The sequence below is a fragment of the Tetrao urogallus genome (assembly GCF_951394365.1).
Source record: "Tetrao urogallus genome assembly, chromosome: 1".
Taxonomy (NCBI): Eukaryota; Metazoa; Chordata; class Aves; order Galliformes; family Phasianidae; genus Tetrao; species Tetrao urogallus.
In genome coordinates this window covers 153940242-153966815 of record NC_136813.1, presented here as the reverse complement: position 1 = coordinate 153966815, position 26574 = coordinate 153940242, and the positions used below count along the sequence as shown (strand labels likewise).

The 26574-nt window shown below is 36.2% G+C and overlaps 1 protein-coding gene across 4 annotated transcripts in view; it reads right to left on the bottom strand.

The window, feature by feature from the left end:
• Nucleotides 1–26574, bottom strand: part of PPFIA2 (PTPRF interacting protein alpha 2) — a gene marked incomplete at both ends in the record, with an annotated part of 269483 nt that overhangs the window by 111089 nt on the left and 131820 nt on the right. For 2 of the 4 annotated variants that reach the window (XM_079537790.1, XM_079537791.1), the window contains one exon: nucleotides 12490–12552. The exons of the other annotated variants lie outside the window; for them this stretch is intronic. In XM_079537790.1, coding sequence (XP_079393916.1) covers nucleotides 12490–12552 — 63 coding nt within the window. The remainder of the gene's footprint in view (nucleotides 1–12489; nucleotides 12553–26574) is intronic. 4 annotated transcript variants of the gene reach the window in all.

Sequence of the window (26574 nt, the reverse complement as noted above, 5' to 3'; positions counted from 1 at the left end):
CTAACAAAGATTCATTAATAATACTTGTCTGAAAAAGAAAAAACTAAAACTTTCTGAAACTAGGTGGAAATATTAAACTCTTTTTGTGTGACAGCAAGAAAAATCAGACCTTCTAGTGTAAGCTTGGGCTAATAATATTTCAGTAAATTTCAAATTATATTGCTCTAGCAAAAGTAGTAGATCAAAGAGACAAAGTGCCAGATTTTCACCTGATGAAACTGAGCAAAATATACTGAAGTCAATGGTAAAGTACTTCTTTAATTCACAAATGTTAGACCATCTTAAGATGTACTTCTGTGAGTTTTGAAATGAGTAAATCCTTTTTCCACACAAGCTATTTTTATACCTTTGATAATATTGTAAAGTGGAAATGAGTTCTGATTGTATCCTTGTAATCTACTCTCAAACAGATTGTTGCTCTTCCACTCCCCTGTAAGGATTATGTCTTTCAGGGGGCCCAGAATGAGCTCATGTCAAGACATCAAGAACTTAACAGAGAAAACCATTTACTTAGCATATGTCCCATATCTGAATGTGCTTCACAATATTCTCAGCTGATTCTTTTTCAATTTTCTAATGCAGCCACTGCGTTAGAGCAGCGAATCTATTGTCTATTCCTCAAATACAATGCTAGTTAATTCCATAAGTCATGATGCAATTAATTGAATTTTGTTAGCAGTTTTTAATCTTCACCTGGAGGATTTGTCCATATAGAAGACAGGAGAACTCTTGTTTTATTCATAACAAATACCAGCAATTTAATTTTCATACACAGATTTTGCCTGCTTCATCAGCTAAAATCAAACAGGAACACTCCAGAGGCACACTGATAAGACACCCTCACAGTGTACTCAGGGAGTAACCAGTTTCTGCATGTCCTCATAAGTTTATAAACCTAGAAACTGAATAACTCAGAATGCTAAAATAAAATAATGTTCACATTTATTTTTAAAATAAGCATTTTAAAAATGCTTTATGTATCATTTATCATTCCTTCTCACTATCAGTTTTTTGTAACCGCATTCATATTATGCTCACAATGGAAAGTTAGACAGAATCAGACTAATTTTGGGAAGTCTGCTGCTTAATCTACTGTAAACTAAGATTTGAAAAGTTTTCTTTTTCTATCTGTTTAAATCTTACTAGAAACTTAATGAGTTTGTTTGTCCATGTATAAGAATACTAAATCCCAAAAAGTCAGAAAATATGCATCAAAATCAAATAAGCATCAAAATATAAGCAAAATTTGTTCATTATTTGTCTTTGGAAGAATATACTACTGTTGTATGCATCTAGCAGACTACAAGAGGCCATTCTAGAATTATGTTCATGAGGTTCTTTTCTGCTCATTTGTCTATAAATAATGTTTCTTCTTTGTCCTTTTGGTTTAATTTTTAAATATTTTCCTTATTTCAAATCATCCATCTCTTCACACTTCTCTCTTACCCTATTATTATGCATTACTCTATAATTATGTCTATTATGTCTTTTAGTGTGTAAAACTGAAGATAAAAGAATAAGAAGCAAGGTGATGCTAATAATGTGGTATCACTGGGTCTGTATGATGTATAATACAAAGAATGGACACATATAGATAAAAAAGCACATTTTACATGCAAATAACTGTACATAGTGAAGGTCAGACAACAAATAACGAACGGATGACAAGCTCTTTTAAAATTCTTTTGTGCTCCTTTTCTTCACCTAGATTAAAATGTAACAAATGAAGAAAACCATTTGAGGATTTGCTATATCACTACCCAGGTAACCTTTTATAGGATTAGTAAGTATGAATGAAAAAGTAATGGGGCAATACAAAGGTCAGGTAAAACTGAACCTCTGCAGATCATATTCCCATTTCTATCTTGTAAACATAAACTACTTCACACTGCAGCAGCATTATAATGCAAACATAATATTTGTGGAGTATTTCCCCAAATTTATTTTAATGATGTGTCATCATGGAGATAAAGCAAATAAATATGCTGTATTTGAAATATACAACTTATACTTCTCATTTTATAGATTTCTTTTCTTGGCAGCTCCTTTGGGAAATTGAAATAATGTTTAATCTTTTCTTACTATACGTATATTTAATCATTACTGTATAAAGCATTTATGCATCAATGACTTCCTTGGTCTTTGCTGTAAGTTTTTTCCTCTGATCTCTGGTCACATGCAATATCAGCATACTTCCCAGTTAGCTCCAATCTGCTGAAAGCGTGAAAGAAGTACTTAAGTAATATTGACCTTTAAAATAATTTCTTTTATTTCTCGGGGCATGTTTGTTTCGTCTTAGAAGATGAATACTACTGCTAGCAGTTTAATAAACCAAACCTATTAATGGAGGAAACAATCACAACAAAATTTCAATCTAGCTGCTTGCAATGTAATGTAGATGTTTATATGCAGATTTACAGCAACATTCTCTTAGAAGAGTGCAGGAGTGTCATGTAGGTGCCAATACCAGGATTATGGCTGTCTACGAAGTGTTTGATGCATATAAGACACTGTCATACCATTGTCTATGGTTGCTTCCATCTGAAGTCAGGATACCCTCTGAGGGGGGGCACATCTGTTGTGCTTCCACTCTGATTAAGCCTCTAGACATGAAAAATCTTTTCTATGTAAACTGACACATTTCAACCAGAAGTTTTCATTTCCATGCTCTTTTTCAGCTGGGAGTGTCGTGTCACTAAAATCTTACTTCTCCACTCTACTTCTCATCAGTCTGTTTTTCTAAGTCTCTCACAGCCGCCAGCTCCTGGTCCCACTGGCATCTCTGGTCCTCTGCCTGCTTCCAGACTCCGCATTTAAATGCTCCATTCTTATTTTCTTTCCTCTTCCAGTCTTAGGCTGCCCATTTCAGTCTCATCTTTATTTCTTTCCAGCCCAGGATTTTTCTGCTTTAAATTACATATCTTTCTCCTCTGCCTCTCCTTGGTTCCATCAAGGCACCACAGCAGCAAGGGAGAGAAAGACTTCCAGGCTTATTAAGCAATAGCTGTGCTCCAAAATCAAGAGAGGCTAGGAGACCTCAACAACAAATTACATTCCAGCACTGATAAACGTTAATTTTTAGCTGTGCTGATGTACTAGATCTAATCTGGCTGTATCATGGCAAATGATATTTATTTTTTAGAATTTACAATGATTTTAATTTTAATTCTATGCATGACTCCAACAGTAAGCATGGAAGCAAGTGTTAAGAGTGGAGTTTCTGAACATCTGTGGGGGTTATGTTGTCCTCAAAACATGTATGTTACTCTCAAACTCCAAACTACTGTTATTGCTAGAGCTAGCAATTACAATACTAGCACCTACTGCCCACCTAAATGAAAGAAGTTTTGTATTATGGGATATAGATTGAAAGAACAATGTTTTAACTTGTTAATGGGGCTGATTTGTCTGCTTATCTGTCACATATATAACAACGCTTTCTACAATCTTCTGATTATAGCCACATTTTTAGGAACCATTTCTAAATGGTATTAGAAATTGATTCTATTCAAAAAAAGATTTCCATGGCACATATTCATCTCAGCAATGTCTGTGCTGGGGAAAAGATACTTTTTCCAGTTGCTGGGTTAAATTATCACAGGTACACCCTCACATAAATCAGAATGGTTTTCATCTGCAGCCAGTGTTACTGGGAAGAGGAACAAGTTGGTACACAAGGCAGGTGGGAAGAGGAATATGCTCTGATCACAGCTGCAAGCAGAAGACAAGAGCCGCAAGGTGACTCTGTGACCCACCAAACACCTGAAGCACTATTGTGAGATAACCCTTGTGTTCATACACTTCACCACATTAATGTATAATTTGACACCGTGAAGGTTTAGGACCAGGATAGCACTACTGAAATGCTGAACATCAATATTTAAACTGAGTAGTATGAACATCACTAATACCAATGCTCTAAGAAATTATTGTTTATTGTCAAAGCCTGCAATTCTAAAAGATTGCATCTTTTAGGGGAATTAGAAGTACTGTAAATGTTGAATAACATTCTTTTCACAACTGACTATTTAAACTTTCAGGAGTCACTCAACATCCTTAATAGTCATAAAAATTTATACGATATCAAAGCAAAATATAATGATGTTACTGGTTGCAGGAAAGGAAACCTGTGATTTGATGCACTAATCAAATTAGAAGTAACCACAGTTAATTCTTTTTTTTATAGAAATTAGAGCTGAAGATGTTTAATTGAAATATCAGCACATGTACACACTTTAAGACAAACAAATAGAAAAGCTTATGACTAAGAAGCTGCTATATATACCAAGTAATTCAAATCCCAGCCTCAATTGACAGCGAGCTTTTTACCAGACTTCCACTGATCACTGGGAGTGGCAATTATCTATGCCTTGAATAGATTAAACAAAACTTCACACTGTAATGCTGACAAAATCACAGTACATGACAGCCATGTGGCAAAGGCAGAGAATTACAAATTTTAAAGGATTTTCTAAATCCATTTAGGCTTCAATTTGCAAAGAAGCGCACTAGACACTTTTTGATGAGTTTGGTCAAAGGGACAGTTTTGACCTTTGCTGCTCTTGTTTGGCAGCTTTTATGCTAGAACCAATAAAAATGCTAGGAATGTAAGGATGCTTGAATGAAACCTTCACTTTGACTCAAGATGGTGTGTAAGTGAATACAGAGCCACAGCAGGGTATGTCTGGGACTAGCAGTTCTGATTGCAGTGCTGTGAGTAAAGTGTATTTGAGAAATGGAAACCAACCAACCAAGAACCACCAGACAGATCGCATAGGAGGAAAATGGGAGGAAACATTAAGAGTGAGAAACAGCTGCCACTGCTAACACATACATATGGCAGTGACACATTTCCTGATTTCTAGTGCACTGCTGCTTTCTCTTTACACCTTAGGATTTAACATATTGTCCAGAAGAGGGCCACAGAGATGATCAGGGGACTGGAGCACTGCCCCTATGAAGACAGGCTGAGGGAGCTGGGCTTGTTCAGCTTGGAGAAAAGAAGGCTGCGGGGTGACCTCATTGCAGCCTTTCAATACCTAAAGGGAGCCTACAAACAGGAGGGAAATCAACTCTTTGAAAGGGTTGATAACTGCAGGATAAGGGGAAATGGTTTTTAGTTGAGGAAGATTTAGGTTGGATGTCAGGGGGAAGTTCTTTACAGAGAGAGTGGTGAGGTGCTGGAACAGGCTGCCCAGAGAGGTTGTGGATGCCCCATCCCTGGAGGTGTTCAAGGCCAGATTGGACGGGGCCCTGGGCAGCCTGGTCTAGTATTGAATGTGGAGGTTAGTGGCCCTGCCTGTGGCAGAGAGGTTGGAGATTCATGATCCTTGAGGTCCCTTCCAACCCTGGCCATTCTGTGATTCTGTGATTCTGTGATACTTGACAGAGCTGGACAGATGGCAGATCTACCATGTAACTGCCTGACATGAGATCTACACGGTGAAATTCGCTGGTCCTATGGCAAGAAAATGAGAGATGACAGCCAGATTAGCATTGTGATAAAAATATGCTGATTGGCTGAATGAGAACTAACTGAATTTGCTTTCTTGCTTGCAGATTTATTTGTTCGTGAAGTAATTCCTAAAGACTGAACTATAGAGTTTGAATAAACACTAGAAAATGGAAACCCTCTTGTTTTCTTTTTTTTCCCCATCAGCAAAGAAACACATCTGAGTGCTTACAGGGTCTGCTACATGGATGTGTCAGACCAGTAAACATTCCTCTGTGAATCACATAAACCATGTTTGTACCTTCAAGAGGCAGATCACTATTAGGGAAATCCTCAAGTCCTCTGAAGGCTGAAAGAAAGCTGAAGGAGCTGACCTGAAATGTCAAGGTGCTTTCAGTTCCCTGGTAAAGGTTGGGGATTTGTAATTATCCTTAGGCTTCTGACTTTTTGTTCTTTTATCTAGTAGTTTGGGATTATCTTTTCCTCTCAGTCTTTGGTAGAAGAAAAACTACCAAGAAAGCATAGGAAATAGTTTCATCCTCTTTTAGGAAATTTTAAGTTTTCTGCATTTTATCAGTGCTTTCTCTCGTTTCTCTGCACCTCATTGTAACCTTCCCCAAATACTTTCAAAGTAGTGTAAAGAACTGAGAATGAATAAAAACAATGCTTTTAAAACATGCTGGATAAAACTGGATAAAACACAGGCAAATTGATGTATTTCTACAGAACTTCTGTATAAAATATCTCAGTGTATGCCATTTATCTTGTCAAGACCTATAAGGTAATCATTTTGTATTAAAATTTTACACACATTAAACTATGTAACTAATAAAAGCATCTGACCAAAGAAAGCAGCTTGAAGCACACATGCTGGCATCAAACTTGCTATGTCAAAATTCCTGACAGACCAGATGTGGCTTTTCCATGGAAACAGTAACAGAAAAATGCTTTGCATTTTTTAAAAATTAATAATTTCCTTTGTTTTCAAATATACGTAATGAAAAAAATCTAATTTATTATATAAAGCACATTTTTATTAAAAAAAAAAACCCTCACATTTAAGTTGCTGTCTTGAATGAAGAAAATACAAGTATTAATAAACCTATTTTGCAGAAGCTCAAGATCACACAACTGCAGCAAGTGGGTCTGCATACAAAGTGTCCTGATTTTATATTGACCATTAGCTTAAGTGGTTTCTAGACCAAGTAATGACAGAGATAAAAACTATGACTGACTATTCATTTTAAATGACTATATATCCACAGCTAACTTCCACTGAGGCATATTAGAACTCATGTGAACTCTAAGGATACCAACTACAGATATTACTTCTTATTAAGAAAGAGTTCATTTTCTGAAACATACATCAAAAGAATAGGCTGTTCAACAGAAAATATAAAAAAATAGCACTTATATACAGATATGGTCAAGGTTCGCAATATTTTGCAAGAAAGAAAGACAGCAAACAACAGTTAAGCATCTCTTATTGTCCCCCTAAAAGAACAAGAGAAGGTAATAAACTGTCAAATTACTGTTGTCTATAATATCAATTTCTTCACTCGTTTTCTCTCAGGTAAGAAAATTTATAATAATGAGAAAAAGAAAACAGAAAGTTTATGTAGGAATAAAAGGAAATTGAGGTCTATTATGAAGACTGTGAAGGTGTAAGCCACAGAGAAACAGCATGCAAATTATACTTTTCATTGTGGGAAACTGACCAGAAAATTACACCTTGAAATTCATCATAGAATTGCCAAGGTTGGAAAAGACCTCCAAGATCATCCAGTCCAACTGTCCACCTCCACTGCTATTTCTCCACTAAACCACATCCCTTAGTACAACATCTAAATGTTTTTTTAACACCTCTAGGGATGGTGACTCAATCACCTCCCTGGGCAGCCCATTCCACTGCCTGACCACTCTTTCAAAGGAGAAATTTTTCTTAATATCCAACATGAACCTCTCCTGATGCAACTTGAGGCTATTTTCTCTAGTCCTATCACAGGAGAAGAGGCTGATCCCCACTTCACCACAACCTCATTTCTTGTAGAGAGCAATAAGGTCTCCCCTGAGCGTCCTCTTGTCCAGACTAAACAATCCCAGTTCCTTCAGCTGTTCCTAATGACACCTGTGCTCTAGACTCCTCATCAGCTTCATTGCCTGGCTCTGGACATGCCCCAGGGTCTTGATGTCTTTCTTGCAGTGAGGGGCTGAAAAAGACAAGGTGCAGTCTCACCAGAGCTGAGTACAGGGACCAGGATGCCACTGGCCTCCCTGGCCATCTAAGTACACTGCTGGCTCATGTTTAGCTGAATGCTGACCAATGCCTCCAAGTTCATTTCTTCCATACAGTCTTCCAGCTACTCTGCCCCAAGCCTGTAATGTTGCCTGGGTTTTTTGTAACTAAGGGGCAGGATACAGCACTTGGTCATGTTGAACTTCGTTCCATTGGTCTTGGCTCATTAATCTAGACCCAGATCCTTCTTAAGGGCCTCCCTATACCCAGGCAGATCAAGACTTCCTTCTAGCTTGATGTCATCTGCAAACTTACTGAGGGGGCACTCTATCCCCTTGTCCAGGTCATCAATGTAGATATTAAAAAGGACAGGCCCCAATACTAACCCCTGCAGAACAGCATTTTGATTGGTTGCCAGCTGGATTTAATTCCATTCACCACCACTCTCTGGCTTGGCCCTACAGCCAGTTATTTACCCAGCAAAGAGGTTACCTGTCCAAACCACAGGCTGCCAATTTCTCCAGGAGAATACTGTGGAAAACAGTGTCAAAGGTTTTGCTAAAGTCTATACAGACTACATCAACAGCCCTTTCCTCATTCACCAGGCATGTCCTAGGAGGAGAACACGTTGGTCAAGCAGGACCAGCAGGGTCTGATCCCCCAGTTGTCCTGCATCTACTCTATGATCTCAAGATGATCTGGTCCATAACTTTCCATGCCACCAAGGTCAGACTGACATGCCTATAATTCCCTAAATCCTCCTTATGATCCTTCATGTAGATGGGAGTCACATTGGCAAGCCTCCAATCCCCTGAAACCACTCCGGTTGACCAGGAACACTGACAGATGGTGGAAAGTGTTTTGGTACTCTGCTAGCACTCTCAGCACACACCATAACACATGATAATTTCTGAGTTCTAAAGTTTGAATATATAGAAGTTTATTTTTGATTTTCAGTTTTGTTTCAGTGAAGTGTATTTTATTCAGTGTATTTCAATGAAGTAAAATAATGTACCATCCACTGGGTGTAGTCTTTTTTTTTTTTATTTAATATTTTAGCATGTATGAATCATGCACAGGACATTCCCTGTTTTATGTACAGCTTTAGCACCTCAAATTCTCTTTATAGATGAGTACTTCTCAAAGTATATTTTAGCTCTGAGATTAAGAGCCAAAAAAGTCAAATTAAATGCATATTTGACTAAATAACCGAGTCCTAGAAAATTGTATAGGATTAATGTCACGTAATTAAAATGCTGAATTAGTACAGTGTATACTGACTGAAAATTGTATGCTTGTGAGAATGTTTTCCACTGAGGACATTAATTTGGTTCACTGTTATCCCTTTTATGAACAGCAATAATATAAACTTGTGCAATTCACAGTAAATACAAGAAACCATAAAACACTGCAGAATAAGTAATCCAGTAACTGAAAACTTACCATGTATTCAAACAAAGTTTCAACTTTGCATTTAATAAACTTAATGCCAGTTACAGTTCATACAGTTAATTGCAGGTTTGGAATTCAGTGGAATAATTGAAATAATAAAAATATTTAATTAATGTATTTTCTCATATATGAAACAGTGCATTAAATTGCTACACTTATGATTTTTTTTTTTCTAATTAGCTAAAGAACAATCAGTCATAACATAAAGCATGCTTGTGGAAAAAGTCTAAAAAACCTGCCTTTATTCAGGGCTATATAAATGGTTCCCAATCACCAAGAGGCCAGAGTATTTAGGAAGGAATAACAACTTTTTTAGTTATCCATCAATTTGACAATTTTCAGTTATGCTGTTTTTTAAAAAAACTGAAGCTGGGTGTGCTTTTGTAGTTGCTACAATGTCCTAGGAAGATCTAATGCCAACAGAAGTACATGTAAAACATAACTCCCTTCCCTTCCTGTTCTCCCCGCAAGATGTTGAGTGAAGAGGTAAATACAAAGCTTGCAGCAAGATTGATGACTGAAAGTTTATGTATTTGGATGATGTGAAGCTGTTGGTAAAGATTGTATTCTGTCTCTGAATAGGATGCTTTGAAATAAGTTACAAAATCTGATACAACTGGAAACAAATTTGAGGAATTCAAGCCTAAAAACTCACCTGCACAATAAATTTTCATTGAGAATCATTTCAAAGTCTGAGGTAGAACAAATACTGCATCTTCTTGTTAAGAGTCTTCAGAGTTAAGAATTAGGTTGCTTCTATGCATTCATACAGTAAGAATCTAAAACACCTCTTCACCCACTGATGATTTGGATATAAATAAACAACAATGGAAAGAGCTTGTTTCACACCCTTTATGACTGAACTGGTTTTCTCCACAGAAGAAAAGAAATAATAGTTTTAAATATGAAAGATTTTGATTTTAGTGTTCTAGTGAAATCTAGAACAGGAAATAAGCTTCTTGTTAAAGTCCTCTTAATATTTCTTTGCAGTTTGTGGAGAGAATTCAGAAGAAAATATTGGAGCCTATGCCTATTCTTTCAATGAATTTCAAGATTTCAATTTCACTGTTACATGAATTATATATTTTTTCCAAGATTCAGCTGTGAGAATGGTCTTTAATGTCTAGTCTAATCTATACACTCAACTTACTGCCTAAATCAAGAGAAGACCCCTCAGTCAGAATTCCTCCATGTCATATTAACGGCATGTACCTTGTTTTCTCCATTGAAAGAAGAAGCTGTATCATAGTTTAACTGAACATGAAGATTTTAGGAGGCTGCAGTCTGGTGAGGTAATTTTTGTTCTAAACAACATCTTAAACTAGGAAAGCAGAGTTTGTGTTACATGATTTTAATCACCTGTATAAGCAAGGTGTCTAAGCCAAGATGAGTTCTTAGGGTGCCCTTTTCAGTCAATGGACAGACTGATATCCTCATGAGCTGACAGATGATAACTAACTCTAACCTCCATTGTCTCTAGAGCAGAGATAGCTACAATAAATTTGACTTTAAACTTTAGACAGGTAAATCAGGAGATGGAGTCAGAAATGATAAATTCTAAATTTTATCCTCCATCCTTGTGCTGTTTGGTACTTTTTTTTTCTTTTTTTTTTTTTTTTTTTGACAAAAAAGAAAAAAAAAAATCATCACAAAGTCCAAAGAGAACAAACTAAAATAATTTTAAAAAGCTTTTGATTTCTAAAGGCAGGAACAAGGTCATTCTTGTTCAACAGCAGTTAATGGATTATGTGCTTATTTTGGTGTTACTGAATATAATCCAAAGAATGAAGAGGTAATCCATGCATGCCATTCTTTTAAGAAAATATCTATTTAGAACCTGTCTTAATGTTTTGGGTTTGTTTTTGTTTTTTTTTAAGAAAACAAATTGAAAGACAAAAAAAGTTGTTGTTTTTTATTTATTTTTTTAAGAAATGGTACAGAATCCTAGAACTAAATCCGAAATTCTGCATTTTCCCATGCTTGTGAACTGTTATCTCTCATCATAAATATTTCTATTTGCAGACTGAAATACTAAAATTGCCCTGCCAAAGTTAAAATAATGTTTGAAATCTGGAAAAGACTGGGGATTAGTCATGCATAAAATCACACTTTTCCTCTGCTTAGAGGTAATTGTGAATGAGGAATCATAGGATCATTAAGGTTGGAAAAGACTGCTAAGATCACCTTGTCCAACTGCTGTCACATCACCACCATGCTCCTTCTAGCAGTACAAATCATAGTCACGAAGTTACAGTATTGGTCCATTCAAGGGGTATATCTACAAAATCCACAAAGATTCAAGATTTCAAACGTATAATTTTCTTTCACTACAGCAGAAATAATTTCTTGAAGTTCCCTTAGGACCACGAACATCTCAGGAGAAAAAGGTTGTTCTACTTTTTTTTTTTTTTCTTCATTTTCCAGATTGGCAAGAACATACTTCATTCCCCCGATGTTGAATCACAGTACCTTTTTTCTTAGGTATTAGTAACTTTAACTGTATTGTACTCATAGTTCAATTGTTTGTTATATTTTAAAAGTGATGGAAATGTTTATCCAGAACTTCTGATAGCTCCCTGATAAAAAAGATTATTTTTAGCTGAAAAGTAAATGATTAAACACGTTACATGATAGAAAGTAGTTTCTCTATAACACAGAACCAAATTCTTTTCTCAACAGTACATCCCAAATTCCAGCTAACATTTCCCCATTCATGTATATAAGCTCAATTTTGGTTCAGTGACTTTCAATTTACTGACTAGGTATAGTAAAAAAGATATATGACCTATTATACTACAAGTGAATAAATTGCTTCTCCTGTTAACAAAATAGATTCTTGCTTTACTTTCATCTGCAGTAGTAACTCTCCTTTTCTGCATTCAGTCATGGGATATATTTGTTTCAGCAAGAAAAATGAAATTACCTTTCTTCCAAATTTAGTATTACACATCTTCATATTAAAATCCAATTTAGAACAAGATTAAGTGGAATAAATATAGCCTCTCATTGCTTTCCTCATTTTGTTTACTGCTGTTCTGCTGATTTCAACTGACAAGAGCATTGAGCTGAGAGGGAAGCAAGGTAAATTCAGAAGGATCTGTGAATGCATTATCACTGTCTTTATTTAGCAGTGCCATCAAACCATACAGGAAAAAAATGACACCAATTCAGCATTTTGATGGGCTAAGACCTCACTTGTAGTACAATATTAAATGACCCTGAAATATATATATAACATATAGTATGAAGTAACCTCAAGATGACAGGCATCTCTGGGCAATAAATTATCAGTCACAAAAGGAGGATTTGCATTTAAATTACACAGAAATCCGAAATATGTAAAACATACATTAGGGCAGGATATGGTCCTTTGAATGTTATTCTCAATGCTCGTACCAGCAGCAACCGTCATCTGAAAAAGGGGGCAACAGAGATTCTGCTAAATGGAACAGAATTTCTAAAACTGCTACAGTATATTTAAATTATACCATGTTAATAAGATGAATGTTATTACCATCATTCAAGCAAGCCGACCTGAGAGAACAAAAATGTGACTCAACTGACATTCACAAAGAAAAACTGAAAGTATTGTTACCTCTTCTGACTGATGAGGTGCTGAGAACAACCAAACACTATGACACTTGTGTGTGCTGTACTGTGTTCTGCAGAAGAGAACTCTGAAGCATTGCCAAATGGTCAGATAACTTTGGATAAATAATTGTAGCTCCATGGCTAACTTTAAAATGAGTCCTCCATAAAGCAAATAATTTGCAAGAAAGAAGGAAAGTAGGATTTTCTCTTCCAAATTACTCAAATTAAAACTTTTTATGGATAGACACACTAAAAAAAGTAAAGTTTATAAATTATAAGGAAGAATATACTTATGAAACTGATAAATTTTTCATGGTCTCTCAGACTTGTTTATCACAGCAAATAACCACAGCAATGAAAAACTTTATGGAAAAAAAAAGCTATATGTTGTTAGAAATCTGAAAGACCCTTTTTAGCATTAAGCATTATTTTCCTTCCTTTTTCATCAGTTTTTTCATGTGTTTTTGCAGAGCCCAACATACAGCATGCTTCTTTAAAAGCAACCCTTACTAGTAGGCAATCTGACATTTCTGCAGATCTCAATTTAGTGGGAACGAACAGCCAAAATATTCAAAAATTTCTACAAGTGCATTTTAGACATCTGGCTCACTCCATTCTGACTGCCAACTTAAAAAAAAATGAGTTACAGACTAACTCTCCTAATAATTTCTTTCCATCATTGACAGAATACGTAACAATACACACAATGTTCAGCCTCATTATAGCTGAGCTGCATTATCTCTCAAAATAATTACTGACCAACTTTAATTCTGTGACTATTTACCAATTCAGATCAGAGAACCTGATACTCAGAACTAACAGAGTTCTGAACGGACAGTATTTTGGTGTTCAATTATTTCTAATAGAAAAAAAAATAACATTTGAAAAATGCAACATACTGCAAGATGTGTTTTTAGAATGACTTTGCTACTATAATTTACGATGATTTTTTATCTTGACTATATATTATAACTTATTTATGCAGCAAATAAAAATGTGCCCATTTTCAGTATTTTTAACATCAGCCACAGGCACATACCTATCTATGAAATATACTGCTAATGCACTTCACATTCTGATTTGTAACAGTTTTTTAATATTTAAAATGACTTTAAAATTCCAGTGCTTTAAAAGTGAATTATGCTGTCAGTGGGAACAAAAAGATCAAATCTCAAATTTTATGCAAAACTCCCCATTCTATGCTGGCAAATTCTTAGCTTGCTTGTCTCAGATTTCCCTTCTTCAGATTCAGAACCTTAAAACATTGAAAGCATTTTATAATGCTTTTTGATGGTTTTTAAAAGAAATTTTACTTCATATGAAGTAGCTACTTTTGAAAAGAACATTTCCATGCAAAGAAAATTTGTGGTCAATTCACAGACAATCCTTAGGTGGATTTTTAACATCATTTTTGATACTGAATTTTGTAAGAAAAACACAGCCCACATTATGTTATCATGACATTTTTGTAAATAAAAAATAGCACAAGAAAACATACATTAACAATTTTATTCATTAGCTGTTTTACGCATCTTTCTTTAACATTACCTTAATACTCATTAATTTTAGCTTCAATGTTCATACATACTCAAATCTCAAAAATAGTTCAAACAAATGCATGTTTATTAATGTGTAAACTTACACATTTTTGCACATTTTAACTTTCATACATATATGTACATTGTATATCTGATGATTTCAGATAACGTTGTCCTTTTCTGTGAAAAGGTGGACTACTGTACACTTTTGACTGCTGCATCTGCACACTGTAAACTAATTCATCTTTGCTGTACAGCACTGATTTACCAACACTACACTGAGTAATTTCAGCAAAACTTTTCATATTACGCTTTAAATATTTTCCCCTTCTTTTCTATTATATAATCACAATTAAATGTTTATTAATGTAAGGTATAAAATGAAATGCCTTCAATTCTAGCAACTTATGGGTTTAAGGTCCAGTATTTTTACTCTTCTGGTCTAGTATGGAAAACTAGAAATGAGTGATTCTTGATATTTCAATACTGTAAGGCTATTTCCTTAAAGTGTGGTGATTTTCTAATGCAACTGGAGTCATTGTACTTAAAAGGTCAGGTTTAAGAGAAGAGAAATGAAATGAAAATATACAGGTAAGAAATATGAAACCTGTGCATTATTTCTGAAATTGTTTGCCTTCAAACTACGTATGCTAAGGATACATTTTATACATACATTATACATACATTTTATTGTCATATGAAAATTTAGAGACAAAATTTATGAATCATGCAGTATAAATAATGCAGCAATTCTTATGCTTGTTTATAAAATATTTATTCTACTCACGAAAGTATTTAATATTATAACACCTCCTTTGTACTTCGTACTCTGGTAAGTGGAATCCATTAGAATTAATATTAATGAAGCTTTCTATTATAGTTTGGTTTGCCTCCCCGAGAAAATGAACAAGCATGTGAATTTATCATAGGAGACACCAGGGTCAACAGGGTGAGAAAATACCAAAACTGAAGCTCTAGAATTGCATCTATTCTGGTTTGGGATGAACACTTCACTTAGTATTTGCTGTTAGTCACACACATGCACAGGGACATATTTTCAAGCTATATCCTAAATGGTGGACCCTTTCCTCAACCAGTTTGAGGTAAAAATTCTCCAACAGAATAACACTTAGTGCTTCTTAACAATAACTCTGCAGTGTCTATTATTACATCAGTCACCACAGTACAAAATGCTATTTCGGTATTTTAGTCTATTGAAAATTTCATTTACTTGCATTAATTACTGTTTATTCCCTCATGTTTGTATCATCTCTATGTGGGGGACCTAGCTGAGCTCATACTTAGAAAGCTATGTGAGCTACCTTCAATGTAAAAAAGACACAAAAAAAAAAAACAAACGAAAGGAAGCTTCTTTTCAATAGCTGGAGATAGGAAGGTACTTTCCTCTAGAAAGCATATGTTCCTTTAGCAGTGGAAGGAAAACAACACGCATAAGATTAAATATTTCAAAACGCATTTCACAGTGAAATTCATTACCTATTCTTTGCAACAACCACCCCAGGACATTCAGACTAGAAAACTACCTACAATGAAGCCTATCCTGAAGAAGTGAAGCCTACTACATATGTTATCCCATTCATCATTACTTTGGTGAGCTGTACCTTCAACACTGAAATGAATTTAATCTATATTCTAATGATGCACACACACAGAAAAATGTTTACTAATGTAGAATCCCCAGAATGAATAGTTTTTATTTTGTTTATTCATATCTTTCTTTTTTTAAGCCACTCTAGTTTCAGGTAATAGCATTTGTAATAGAAAACAACAGTACATGTTATTTCCTTCTTAATTAAAACAAACAAACAAACAAAACAAAAAACCACCCCACTACCTCAACAAACTTTCCACTTAATCTAATGTTTTATATTGTTCCACTATACTTTTAGCTTCCCATAGGAGGTATCTTTGTGAGAGACCTCTTAATGAGCTGTCAGTAGGATCTGTGGCACAAAGGGATCTTTTATTGTTGAACCAAAATATATATCATTCATTTTCCTTCCTCCTAAAACCTAAAACATCTTGTAATACATGAACCTTTTTCTTAAATCATATATTTCCATTCAGTTAGACATTCAGTGAAGCGTAATGACATTGTAAATATGGCAAGAAAACAAATGGTCCTAAAATATCAGCATTGTTCTGTTAACTCTACAGTGTTAAAAATGGCTCTAGAATTTAAGCAAGGAAAAAGGAGTCTCATTTTATGATCTGAATTAGTCTGTCTAAGCATGTGTATATGCAAAAAAAAAAAAAAAAGCCATAGTAAATTTATATATGTAAGACACAATATAGAATCATAGGATCATAGAATCATTCAGCTTGAAGAAGACCCCAAAGATCAAGCACAGCAATCTACCTGATACTACCAAGTCCCATCACTGTCTTAAATACCTTTAAGGATGGTGACTCTGGGCATCACCTTCCAGTGCTTGACCAATTTCTCTGTGGAACCTAATATTCAGTCTAAACCTCCTCTTTTGCAACTTGAGGTTGTTCCTCATCTCCTTTCATTTGTGACCTGAAAAAAGAGACCAATATCCTCCTCTCTGCAACCTTCTTTCAGGCAGCTGTAGAGAGCAACGAGGTTCTCTCCCCTCAGCTTTCTCATCTCCAAGACTAAACAGTCCCAGTTTCCGTGGTCACTCATTATGTGTCTTGTTTACCAGTTCCTTCAAAAGCTTTGTTGCTGATACTCAAGCAACTTAATATTCTTGTAGTGAGGGGCCCAAAACTGAATGCTGTACTTGAGATGCGATCTCACCAATGCCAAGTGTAGAAGGACAATCACTTCCCTGTGTCCTGCTGCCCATCCTACTTCTGATGCAAGCCACGATAACATTTACAGTTGTGTGGACATAAAAGTATATAAGAAACATTGATATCTGTTTTACAAATAACACACACACATCTATATCTAATTACCTGTACAAATACTATGTAAATAATTTTTATATGCTTGATGATGGTTGAGCCACCATCCCTGGATGTGTTTAAAAACCATTTGGATGTGGTGCTCAGGGACATGATTTAGCAGCAGGTCGTTAATTAGGGTAGTATGGTTAGGATGAGGTTGGATTCAATGATCTTTAAGGTCTTTTCCAACCTGAGCAATTCTATGATTCTATGATTCTAATCTAGTACATGTAAAAGAAAAATACATGTAAAAAAAATCAGTAGGAGCTCTCTTGTACATATATGGTATGTACAAAGTCCTGTACATACTTGACTTTGTACATGAGAGCAATTCCATTGAGCTACAGGGAAAGTGCTGTCTCTATAAAGTTAAAACTATGTCCAAAATTTTTCAATATCTGGCCATTAAAACATAATATGTAGAGAGATAAACCTTGCAGGATAGAAATCTTCCGACACTAATGTTACATGTTGATATAAGGTGAAGTAATATATAATTAAGATTTTAAAGAGATAATAAGATTAACATTTGTTTACCAGTATCACAGTGACTGAATTGCATTATTATTTCTTGATTAATTATTTTATAAATGTTTTAGGATATGAATGCTGAATAATGCCATAGTTAAAATATCCTCATATACTTAGGCTATGAAATAGTGACTTAAATGTATTGAGCTTGGGACAATTTTTTTGGTAGCAAATAATGATTCAGAACAGTGATCACAGAAGCAGTGTTTGGGTTATTATAGCCATTAAAATAATCCAAGATCATGTCTCTGTGTTGTACCAAGGCATAAAAATAATTCAGGCATATATTTCATCATTAAAAATTCAGATGTCTAAAAAAGAACTGTCTGACTAGTTCTTAGTCAAAGAAAGAAAAATATTTCCTGGTCTAATTGCCCAAAATTCCTTCACACAGAGACTTTTCAAACTACAAAATATTTTTTTCAAGTGTAGAAAACAAAGGCGAAGCTCTATTCATACCATATAAAAATGCACATCTTGGAATGTTACACTAATTGGCTTACAAACTCTGTGGAAATCACAATGACTACTCCTCTACTCTGTGTAATGTGTGTAATGAAGCATGCAGAGCTTGATTTTTATGTTCCAGGTGCAGTTCCAAGTCATTTTATTGATGATTATTACTGAAAAGAAGGAAAGAGAGGAAAAGCAAATGAAAAAGAAAAAAAAAAAGAAAAAAAATAAAAAGGAAAAGCAATGATTACCCCAAGTCAACTACACCTGAAGTACTTCAATCCTGTTCTTCTAATCACCCAGCTGCCAGATATCTTCCCACCTCAGCCCAGGCTGAGGGGATGGAAGGCACAGAAGATCCTGCATGCCTGCCAAAGGTAAGACAAGCCTGGCTTATGGGGATGAGTTGGGCTGCTGGGAGCTGAGAATCTCTGAGGCATCATTGCAGGAGAGTTGGACTAGATGGCCTTCAAAGGACCCTTCCAACTCTAAGGATTCTAAGATTCTATGATTCTAAACTGTATGCATGGTCCAGGAAACATTAAGGAGGAAAATAAAAAGTACATGAACGCACTCTGTTGCCCAACAGTACAAATGGAATGAGGTTTTTTCATTAAAGCTCTGCCCATTCTAATTCCTGCAACAATAGGTCTGCTGAGATTAACAGCCTAAATCCTATATCCCAAAAACAAATTTCATAACCTATTTTCTACAGGTTAAGTACCAGTTCTATAACTATAACCTCATTCTATAAACTCAATAAATACAGTTAACATTGTCACACATTGATTTTTCTCACAGTCTAAGAAAAAAATGTTCCTAAGAGAAAAATGAACACAGAAGTAGATACTTGTTAGTCTACAAAGTGCTTGAGTAGAACTATTCTAGACTTGGTGGCTGATTTTAAATTGCAGAATCACAGAATGGCCAGGGTTGGAAGGGACCTCATGGATCATGAATCCCTAACCTCCCTGCCACAGGAAGGGCCACCAACCTCCACATTCAATACTAGACCAGGCTGCCCAGGGCCCCATCCAACCTGGCCTTGAACACCTCCAGGGATGGTGCATCCACAACCTCTCTGGGCAGCCTGTTCCAGCACCTCACAACTCTCTCTGTAAAGAATTTCCCCCTGACATCCAACCTAAATCTTCCCTCCCTCAACTAAAAACCATTTCCCCTTATCCTGCAGTTATCAACCCTTTCATAGAGTTGATTTCCCTCCCTAAATATTAAAGAGGATGCTCAGGGGAGACCTTATCACTTTCTGTAACTACCTGAAGGGAGGCTGTAGTGAGCTGGGTGTCAGCATCTTCTCTTGTGTATCTAGTGATAGGACTAGAGGGAATGGCCTCAAGTTGTGCCAGGGGAGATTTAGGCTGGATGTTAGGAAATACTACTTCTCTGAAAGTGGTCAGGCAGTGGAATGAGCTGCCCAGGGAGGTGGGGGAGTAACCGACCCTGGAGGTGTTCGAGGAATGCTTGGATTTTGTGTTGAGGGACATGGATTAGTGAGAACTATTGGTGACAGATGGATGATTGGACTGGATGATCTTGTAGGTCTTTCCCAACGTTGGTGATTCTGTGATTTATCCTTCTAGAGAAGACACTGTTGAAAAAATGAAGTTTGCTCTTGAATATATGAGTGGGATAGGCATATGATAGTGCTAATTCCTGGGAGATTTAATGTTACTGTGTTGGACCAGCTTACACACCATCTGCCTCTTTCCCTCTCTCATGGTACAACACTATAGGTCCTGAAAAGGTCAGGGCCATCATATGCATTATTACTGTCCTACAATAATTTTATTACAACTTGCCACCATGTTAGCTAGGTACTGTGCAAGTAAGCTCTGAGAATATTTCTTATCTCAAAAAATATCAGAACAATCAGTATGTGTATAAATAAATTTTACTTGGTATACTTATACATTAGTTTGGGAGCCTTATTTGTTTTTCCTGATAATTTTGAAGCCCAAGCCACAGATTTCAGCTGTAGTAGTACTTCTTTCCGTTAAAGACCCCCAAATCCCTTGAGTCCTCAAAAGACATTGGAATACCAAACAAATATACAGAATGCAGTGCTATGTTCATCATTTATATACTTTCAGGAACTGAGGCTGCTTATGATGCAGCCAAGCAGCAGCAGAGACAAATTAACAGTATTTGGTCTTTTTCTCCATTGTTCATAACAATTTAGGTCAACAGCCAGATGTCAGAAGTCAGTTCAGCTTCACATTAACATCATGTGAGAAAGCTGCAAGCAATGGCAGATGCAGGCAGTGAAACTGCACCTTGGGAATGCAGCCCAAAGGTGGAGGATATCAGTAAAGAGGAATTGGAAACATTTCCACTGAAAATAACTAAGATGCTATAAGTGAGGAAGAGGCAAAACAGAAGGCTGATTTTAGTCTCCTCTGAAAAGCAGTCTATTATATCTGTGTCATATGAAGTGAATTAATTACATTACCCTGCAGGTGCAGTGCATTCTCATATTGCATCAGGATGTGGAAGTAATGTGTTCATACAGGAGAGTCCCAAAATTTTAAAAACTTGAAAATCCATCCCCCCATCTCCCAAACACCATCAAAATAGAAGCAAAACCACTGAGTTTCTCTATTGTAAGCAAACCTCTCCATTTGCAAGGAACTGAAGCAACACATACAATAGATTAAAAACAAACAAAAATGAAATGCAGCCAGGATTCCTTAAAATTAAGTGGCAACACTTGCTCAGACAGCCAAAGAATTAGCATCAAAGCATCATTGGATAAATATTAGCTTTTTTTCCCCCTCAGATTCACTCTACCCTACAGATCCAGACAGAAATAGTCTTTCTGAATACACCCCAACTGCAGATTTAGACAAATGTCTATCACTAAAGACAAAATCTAGTTTGCAAAACATGTATTTGGGTCAAAAATCCAGATTGAACCACGCCAGCTTGATAACATCACATTTTCTAATAATAATGAAAAATAGGATTCAATAAACCTTATTTTGGAAAAAGAAATGCACTTTTCTGACATTTTTTAAAAATACATGCATTTTTTTTTATCATATTGTCACTGAAAAGTTGGCAACTCTAGGAAAAAAACATCATATGGTTTTATCTGCATATTAAGTATGCTTCAAGAATTAGTTTAAGCTAAAAAAATGCTTCTAAAACATAAGGTGAAAAGAAAGATATGAACTAATAGCCTCCAGAAGAAGCAGCTCTTTAGGACAAACAGCAAACTGTCATGATGTAATGAAGATCTGAGCTTGGTGAATAGGGCAAGTTTCCTAAACGCTGGAAAAAGGGAGATCAAATGTAGATGTAGCAGTTAGGGACATGGTTTAGTGGGCTTTATTTAGTGAGTTGGTGGTTGGACTTGGTCATCTTTAAGGTTGGAAAAGACCTCTATGATTCCATGAAAATATCCTAATCAATTGAAAAAACATCCCTATAGAGAAGAAAAAGAAAGGATACAGATCAGTAAAGAGCAGCTGTGATCCAGAATCTGCACCAGCTCTTTAGCTGAATCTGAAACTGAGTTCTTTCCATATCTCATCTAAATTAAATGCTTAATGAAAGAGTACTTGAAGTTACAAGTTCAAGATCCCTGACATGCCACCAAAGAAGGCAATACTTTGAAGTGTAGATCTTCATATTTGTGTGAATTGCCTAAAGTTAGATGGTTTGAATATAGCACGGTTCTCTCTTTTAGCCTAACAGACCTCAGTCTTGCTCCTTAAGGACTGCCAAGCATAGATAAGGACTTTTATTATTTAACTCAATTTTTCTTGTCAAAATACAGCACTGCTTTGAAAAGCTTTTTTTTTTTTTTCTACCACTGCTGCATCATCACTGTCCACAGGAAAACATGGGAAAAGGATGCCAAGCACACTGGATTGGATTTTCTGGCAAAACCAAATGAGCTGACAGCTATTTTTGAAGGATGCATCTCAAGACAGAAAATCTCCAAGCAATCAGATTACTGAGAAATGGTGACAGCCATATTTTCAATGAAAAATGTAACTCTGTTAGGAATGCAGTGTGTTATAACTTTCAAATGTAGCAAACTTTAGCTTGAAAACACTGAGAAAGAAGTTGATTTCATTCATATCAAATCCTTCATACAAGATTTTTTGTGTTTCAGTTGCAAATGGATTTAAAAAGTTGTCATTTACAACACAATTCCACATGAAATGATAAAAGAAAATAGATGTTGCATATTTAAAGATACTGAAGGAAACATTATAAAATTGCAAACATATAGATAATGGTATATTTGCCAAAAGAAGCAATGCAGATTGACTGCTTTCTGTTAGCATGTGGAAAATACAAAATAATTCCACTTAGTAGAATCTGACATGATTCAAGTAACTTTTTCACCACAGTCTAAATTAAATTGCATTGGCCTGCATGCACCAAAGGCAGAATGTGGATGAACAGTCCTTGCTCGACCAACTCACACAATTAAGGATATTCCTTGAAAGTACTGCAAACATCACACTGCATTTGATAAAGAGGAAGATGGGAGACAGAGGTAATTCTCTTTTCATTCACTAACCGCAGCACAGCTGCCAGGTCTGCTGTGAGTGTCCCCAGTGAGTATTGCAAACCCAAAGGTGGAAAGCCAGAGAAAACACTAACTGGGCACAGGACAAACACACTCCAAAACTCACATGCACAGGTGTTTCCCAAGCAAATTCCTACTGACTGCTGGAAAATGGCAGCAAAGATTTACAATTACAATAAAGGCTTGAGTTCTGAAAACAGCTCTCTCCTGAGGTTAGTTTTACTGATCTGAATATGGAAGGCAATGAAGTATATCTTCAATCACTAACAGTGTAACAGATTTTAAGGTGTATTACTCTAATCATTCTCTCTTTGGTGTATATGGAAAAGACATTTATTAGGATGCCCCTTCTGAATTTCTTCTCCCATCCATCCATAGAATCCTCAGAGTTGGAAGGGACATTTAAAGGCCATCTGGTCCAACTCCTCTGCAATGAACAGAGATGTCCACAGCTAGATCAGGTTGCTCAGAGCCTGGTCCAGCCTGGCCTTGAATGTTTTCAAGGATAGGGCTTCCACCACATCTCTAGGCAACCCGCTCCAGTGTCTCACCACTCTCACTATAAATGAATTTTACCTTATCTCTGACCTAAATCTCACATCTTTTAGTTTGAAACCATTTCCCCTCATCCTATCACAACAGACTCTGCTAAAGAGTGCGTCTCCTTCTTTCCTGTAACTCCCTTTTAGATACTGAAGGGCAGCTATCAGGTCTCCTTGAACCCTTCTTTTCTCCAGGCAGAACAGCCTCAGCTCTTTCAGTCTGTCCTCAGTGGAGAGGTTCCATCCCTTGAATCATTTTTGTGGCTCACCTCTGGAGTACTGTGTCCATATCTCTCCTATCATGAGGACTCCACATCTGGACACAGTACTCCAAGTGAGGCCTCACCAGCACACGGTAGAGGGGCAGGATCACCTCCCTCGACCTGTTGGCCACACTTCTTTTGATGCACACCAGGATACTGTTGGCTTTCTGGGCTGTGAGGGCACAATGCTGGCTCATGTCCAGCTTGTCCTCCACTGGTACCCAGAGACCCTTTTCGGCTTGGACTGTGTTCAATACTTTCATCCCTCAGCTTGTATTGGTAGTGAGGATTGCCACAACCCAGGTGCAAGACTTGGACCTGTTGAACCTTATTAGATTCTTCTAGACCTGCTGCACGAGCCTTCTAGGTCCTTCTGGATGGCATCCTATCCTTCAGGTGTGTCTGCTACACCCCACAGCTTGGTGTCATCCGCAAACTTGCTGAGGGTGCACTCAATCTCACTGTTTTGTCACTGATGAAGATATTAAAGAGTATTGGTCCCAGCACTGACCCGTGGGGGACACCACTCATCACCGATCTCAATCCAGGCACTGAGCCATTGTCCACCATTCTGTGGGTTTTATACCGTAATCAACTGCTCATCCACTGAACAGCCCATCCATCAAATCCACCTCTCTTCAATTTGGAGAGAAAGATTTTGTAGGATACTGTGTCAAAGGCCTTACTGAAGTCCAGATAAATGGCATGGCTCCTCCCTTGTCTACTGATGCAGTTACACCATCATAGAAGGCAACTAGGTTGTTCAAAAAGGATTTGCCCTCAGTAAAGCCATGCTGGTTCCAGGAGGATAAATCCCAAACTTTTCTGCATTTTTTTCTTGCACCTTTGGTTCACGACATTAATTTTAAAATAACATAGTTCTTAAAATTTGAAATGCTACTTAAAACTGTAGCAACTCTCATAGGAAATAAGCTCAGAAAAAAAAGGTTAACAAAAAGATCATATTTAACCAATATTTTAAATTTTAAATTGAATTTGATGAAATATTTTTAATACAATATATTGCCTTTAAAAATATCAAAAAACTATGCAGAATATCATCATTTATATTAGTTAACGTTCTCTCCAATAAAGGTTTTGCGTATGTCTTATGCACATGCATTGATGGAATACATAATTAACAGGGACATGGTTAAAAATATATGAGACAAAAGAGTGCCTTAGTCATTATCACAGCATTTGTTGTGGAACAGAAACACATACATTAGATCAATAAATGCTCTGATTTGATAGCCTTAACTGTAAGTGTCATGCAAAATTACTGAGAAGTGCTACCTTTTCTAGCTGCAAACAGCTCTGCTTCCTTCAGTACAATCTTAACAGCTTTATGGTTTTACACATCCAGTTGTCTCAAATATAATGATGGGAGCAGTGACAACTGTTTGTAAGGAAAAGCTTATTTTCTAGACATTTTGCATTCCTATGTAGTAGTAGTGAATAATTAAATAGTGTTTAGTATGATAAATAACCAAGTGTTCCTGCAACTAGACAAGAATTTTAAAGCAATAACAGCTACAATTTCAGGTCAGCATGTTTTAAAAACATACTTTGTTTCATCCACCTTTTAAATATTTCTGAAGCTATTATATTTGCAGAATCTCTACCAACACAGGGTCTGAGACAACTCCACACCTGAGGTAAAACTAAGACACTTTACATGGATATTTATGAGAGTGTATTTGGTTGTGTATCTTCAATTCTCCACATCTGTGCATATAGTTTGGGTTTTCTATTAAGATTTAAAAGCTTTAATACACTTGAAACCCTATGTTAGGCACTATTATATTGTTATTTATTTAGGAATGGGAAGAAGATTACAACATTACGATTGTGGTTATCGCACTAATCAGGCACTAACATTGTATGCACATATGTATTCTGTCCTTTACTGCCACCCTGCAACAGTCCGTCTGCTACTGTCTTAGTGACTTTAAAACATCTCCACTATGGGATAAGAAGCCTCCTAGTTAATGCACAGCATAGCTAGGAGTCATATGGTAGACAGGAAACTCATGTCAAATTTAGTCTTTTCCATTTTCAGAACATGGACAGAAACTAAATTCTGCTACTTTTAAAGTGACTGCCTGAACAATTAATTTCACAGAAATATTTGGAGTCCTTCCTTTTATCTCTTCTATTAGATTTTCTCCTCTTTACATACGGTTTAACTACCTGCGAAGAGAGATCTTTGACTCTCAGATCACTTGCTGTACTTTCTACAGTAATGGCTTCTTCTATCTGGCTGACCAGTTGTATGTAATGGTTCAATATCAAAACCAGGAGATCAACACAGGCCAGGGAACAGCCTGATTGTTAGTGCCATCTTCTAAGATCAATGTCACACTCACTAAAATAACAGATAAAATGGGATCATATCACACTTTCCATAGTTTACTTAAATTACTTAAAGTAACAGCTTTGAAATCAAACATCCCTTTTTTTTTTCCTGACAAGTTTCTATTAATAGGAAAGAAAAAAATATTGCGCTAATAGCTCAGAGTGGAATGGTTTATACTCTCATTTTTCTGCTGTGCTGTCAAACAAAAAGATCAATTATTCACTGTCACTGTTATGGTGATTCTGAGGTGATCAGATACTGCAACGAGGGACTGCTGCGAGAGCCAGAAAAAATTAAACCTTCTCCGTCTTGCTGCATTGTGGAATTTAAATTAATCCTTCTCTTTTCTCCCATTTGTGCAAGCCTCATCACTTTACCTCCAAATTTTATTTCCCCAAAAGTATTTTCCCAATAGGAACAGATACACATATTGTGCAACTGGAGCATTTACTGACAATCAGATTTTTATATGCATGCAAGTTGTGTCTGGTACTCCAATGATTTTGTGGTTGTAAGTCTCAAAGACTGAGTGTCAATGAAGAGATGTGAGCTATTCTGTAGCTATCTATTTATAATTCCATCAGAGAGGCCTAGTGTTAAACATGTGATGGAAGAAATGTTAGTCAGAGGAAAACAGATGGGGTAGCTAATTTTTT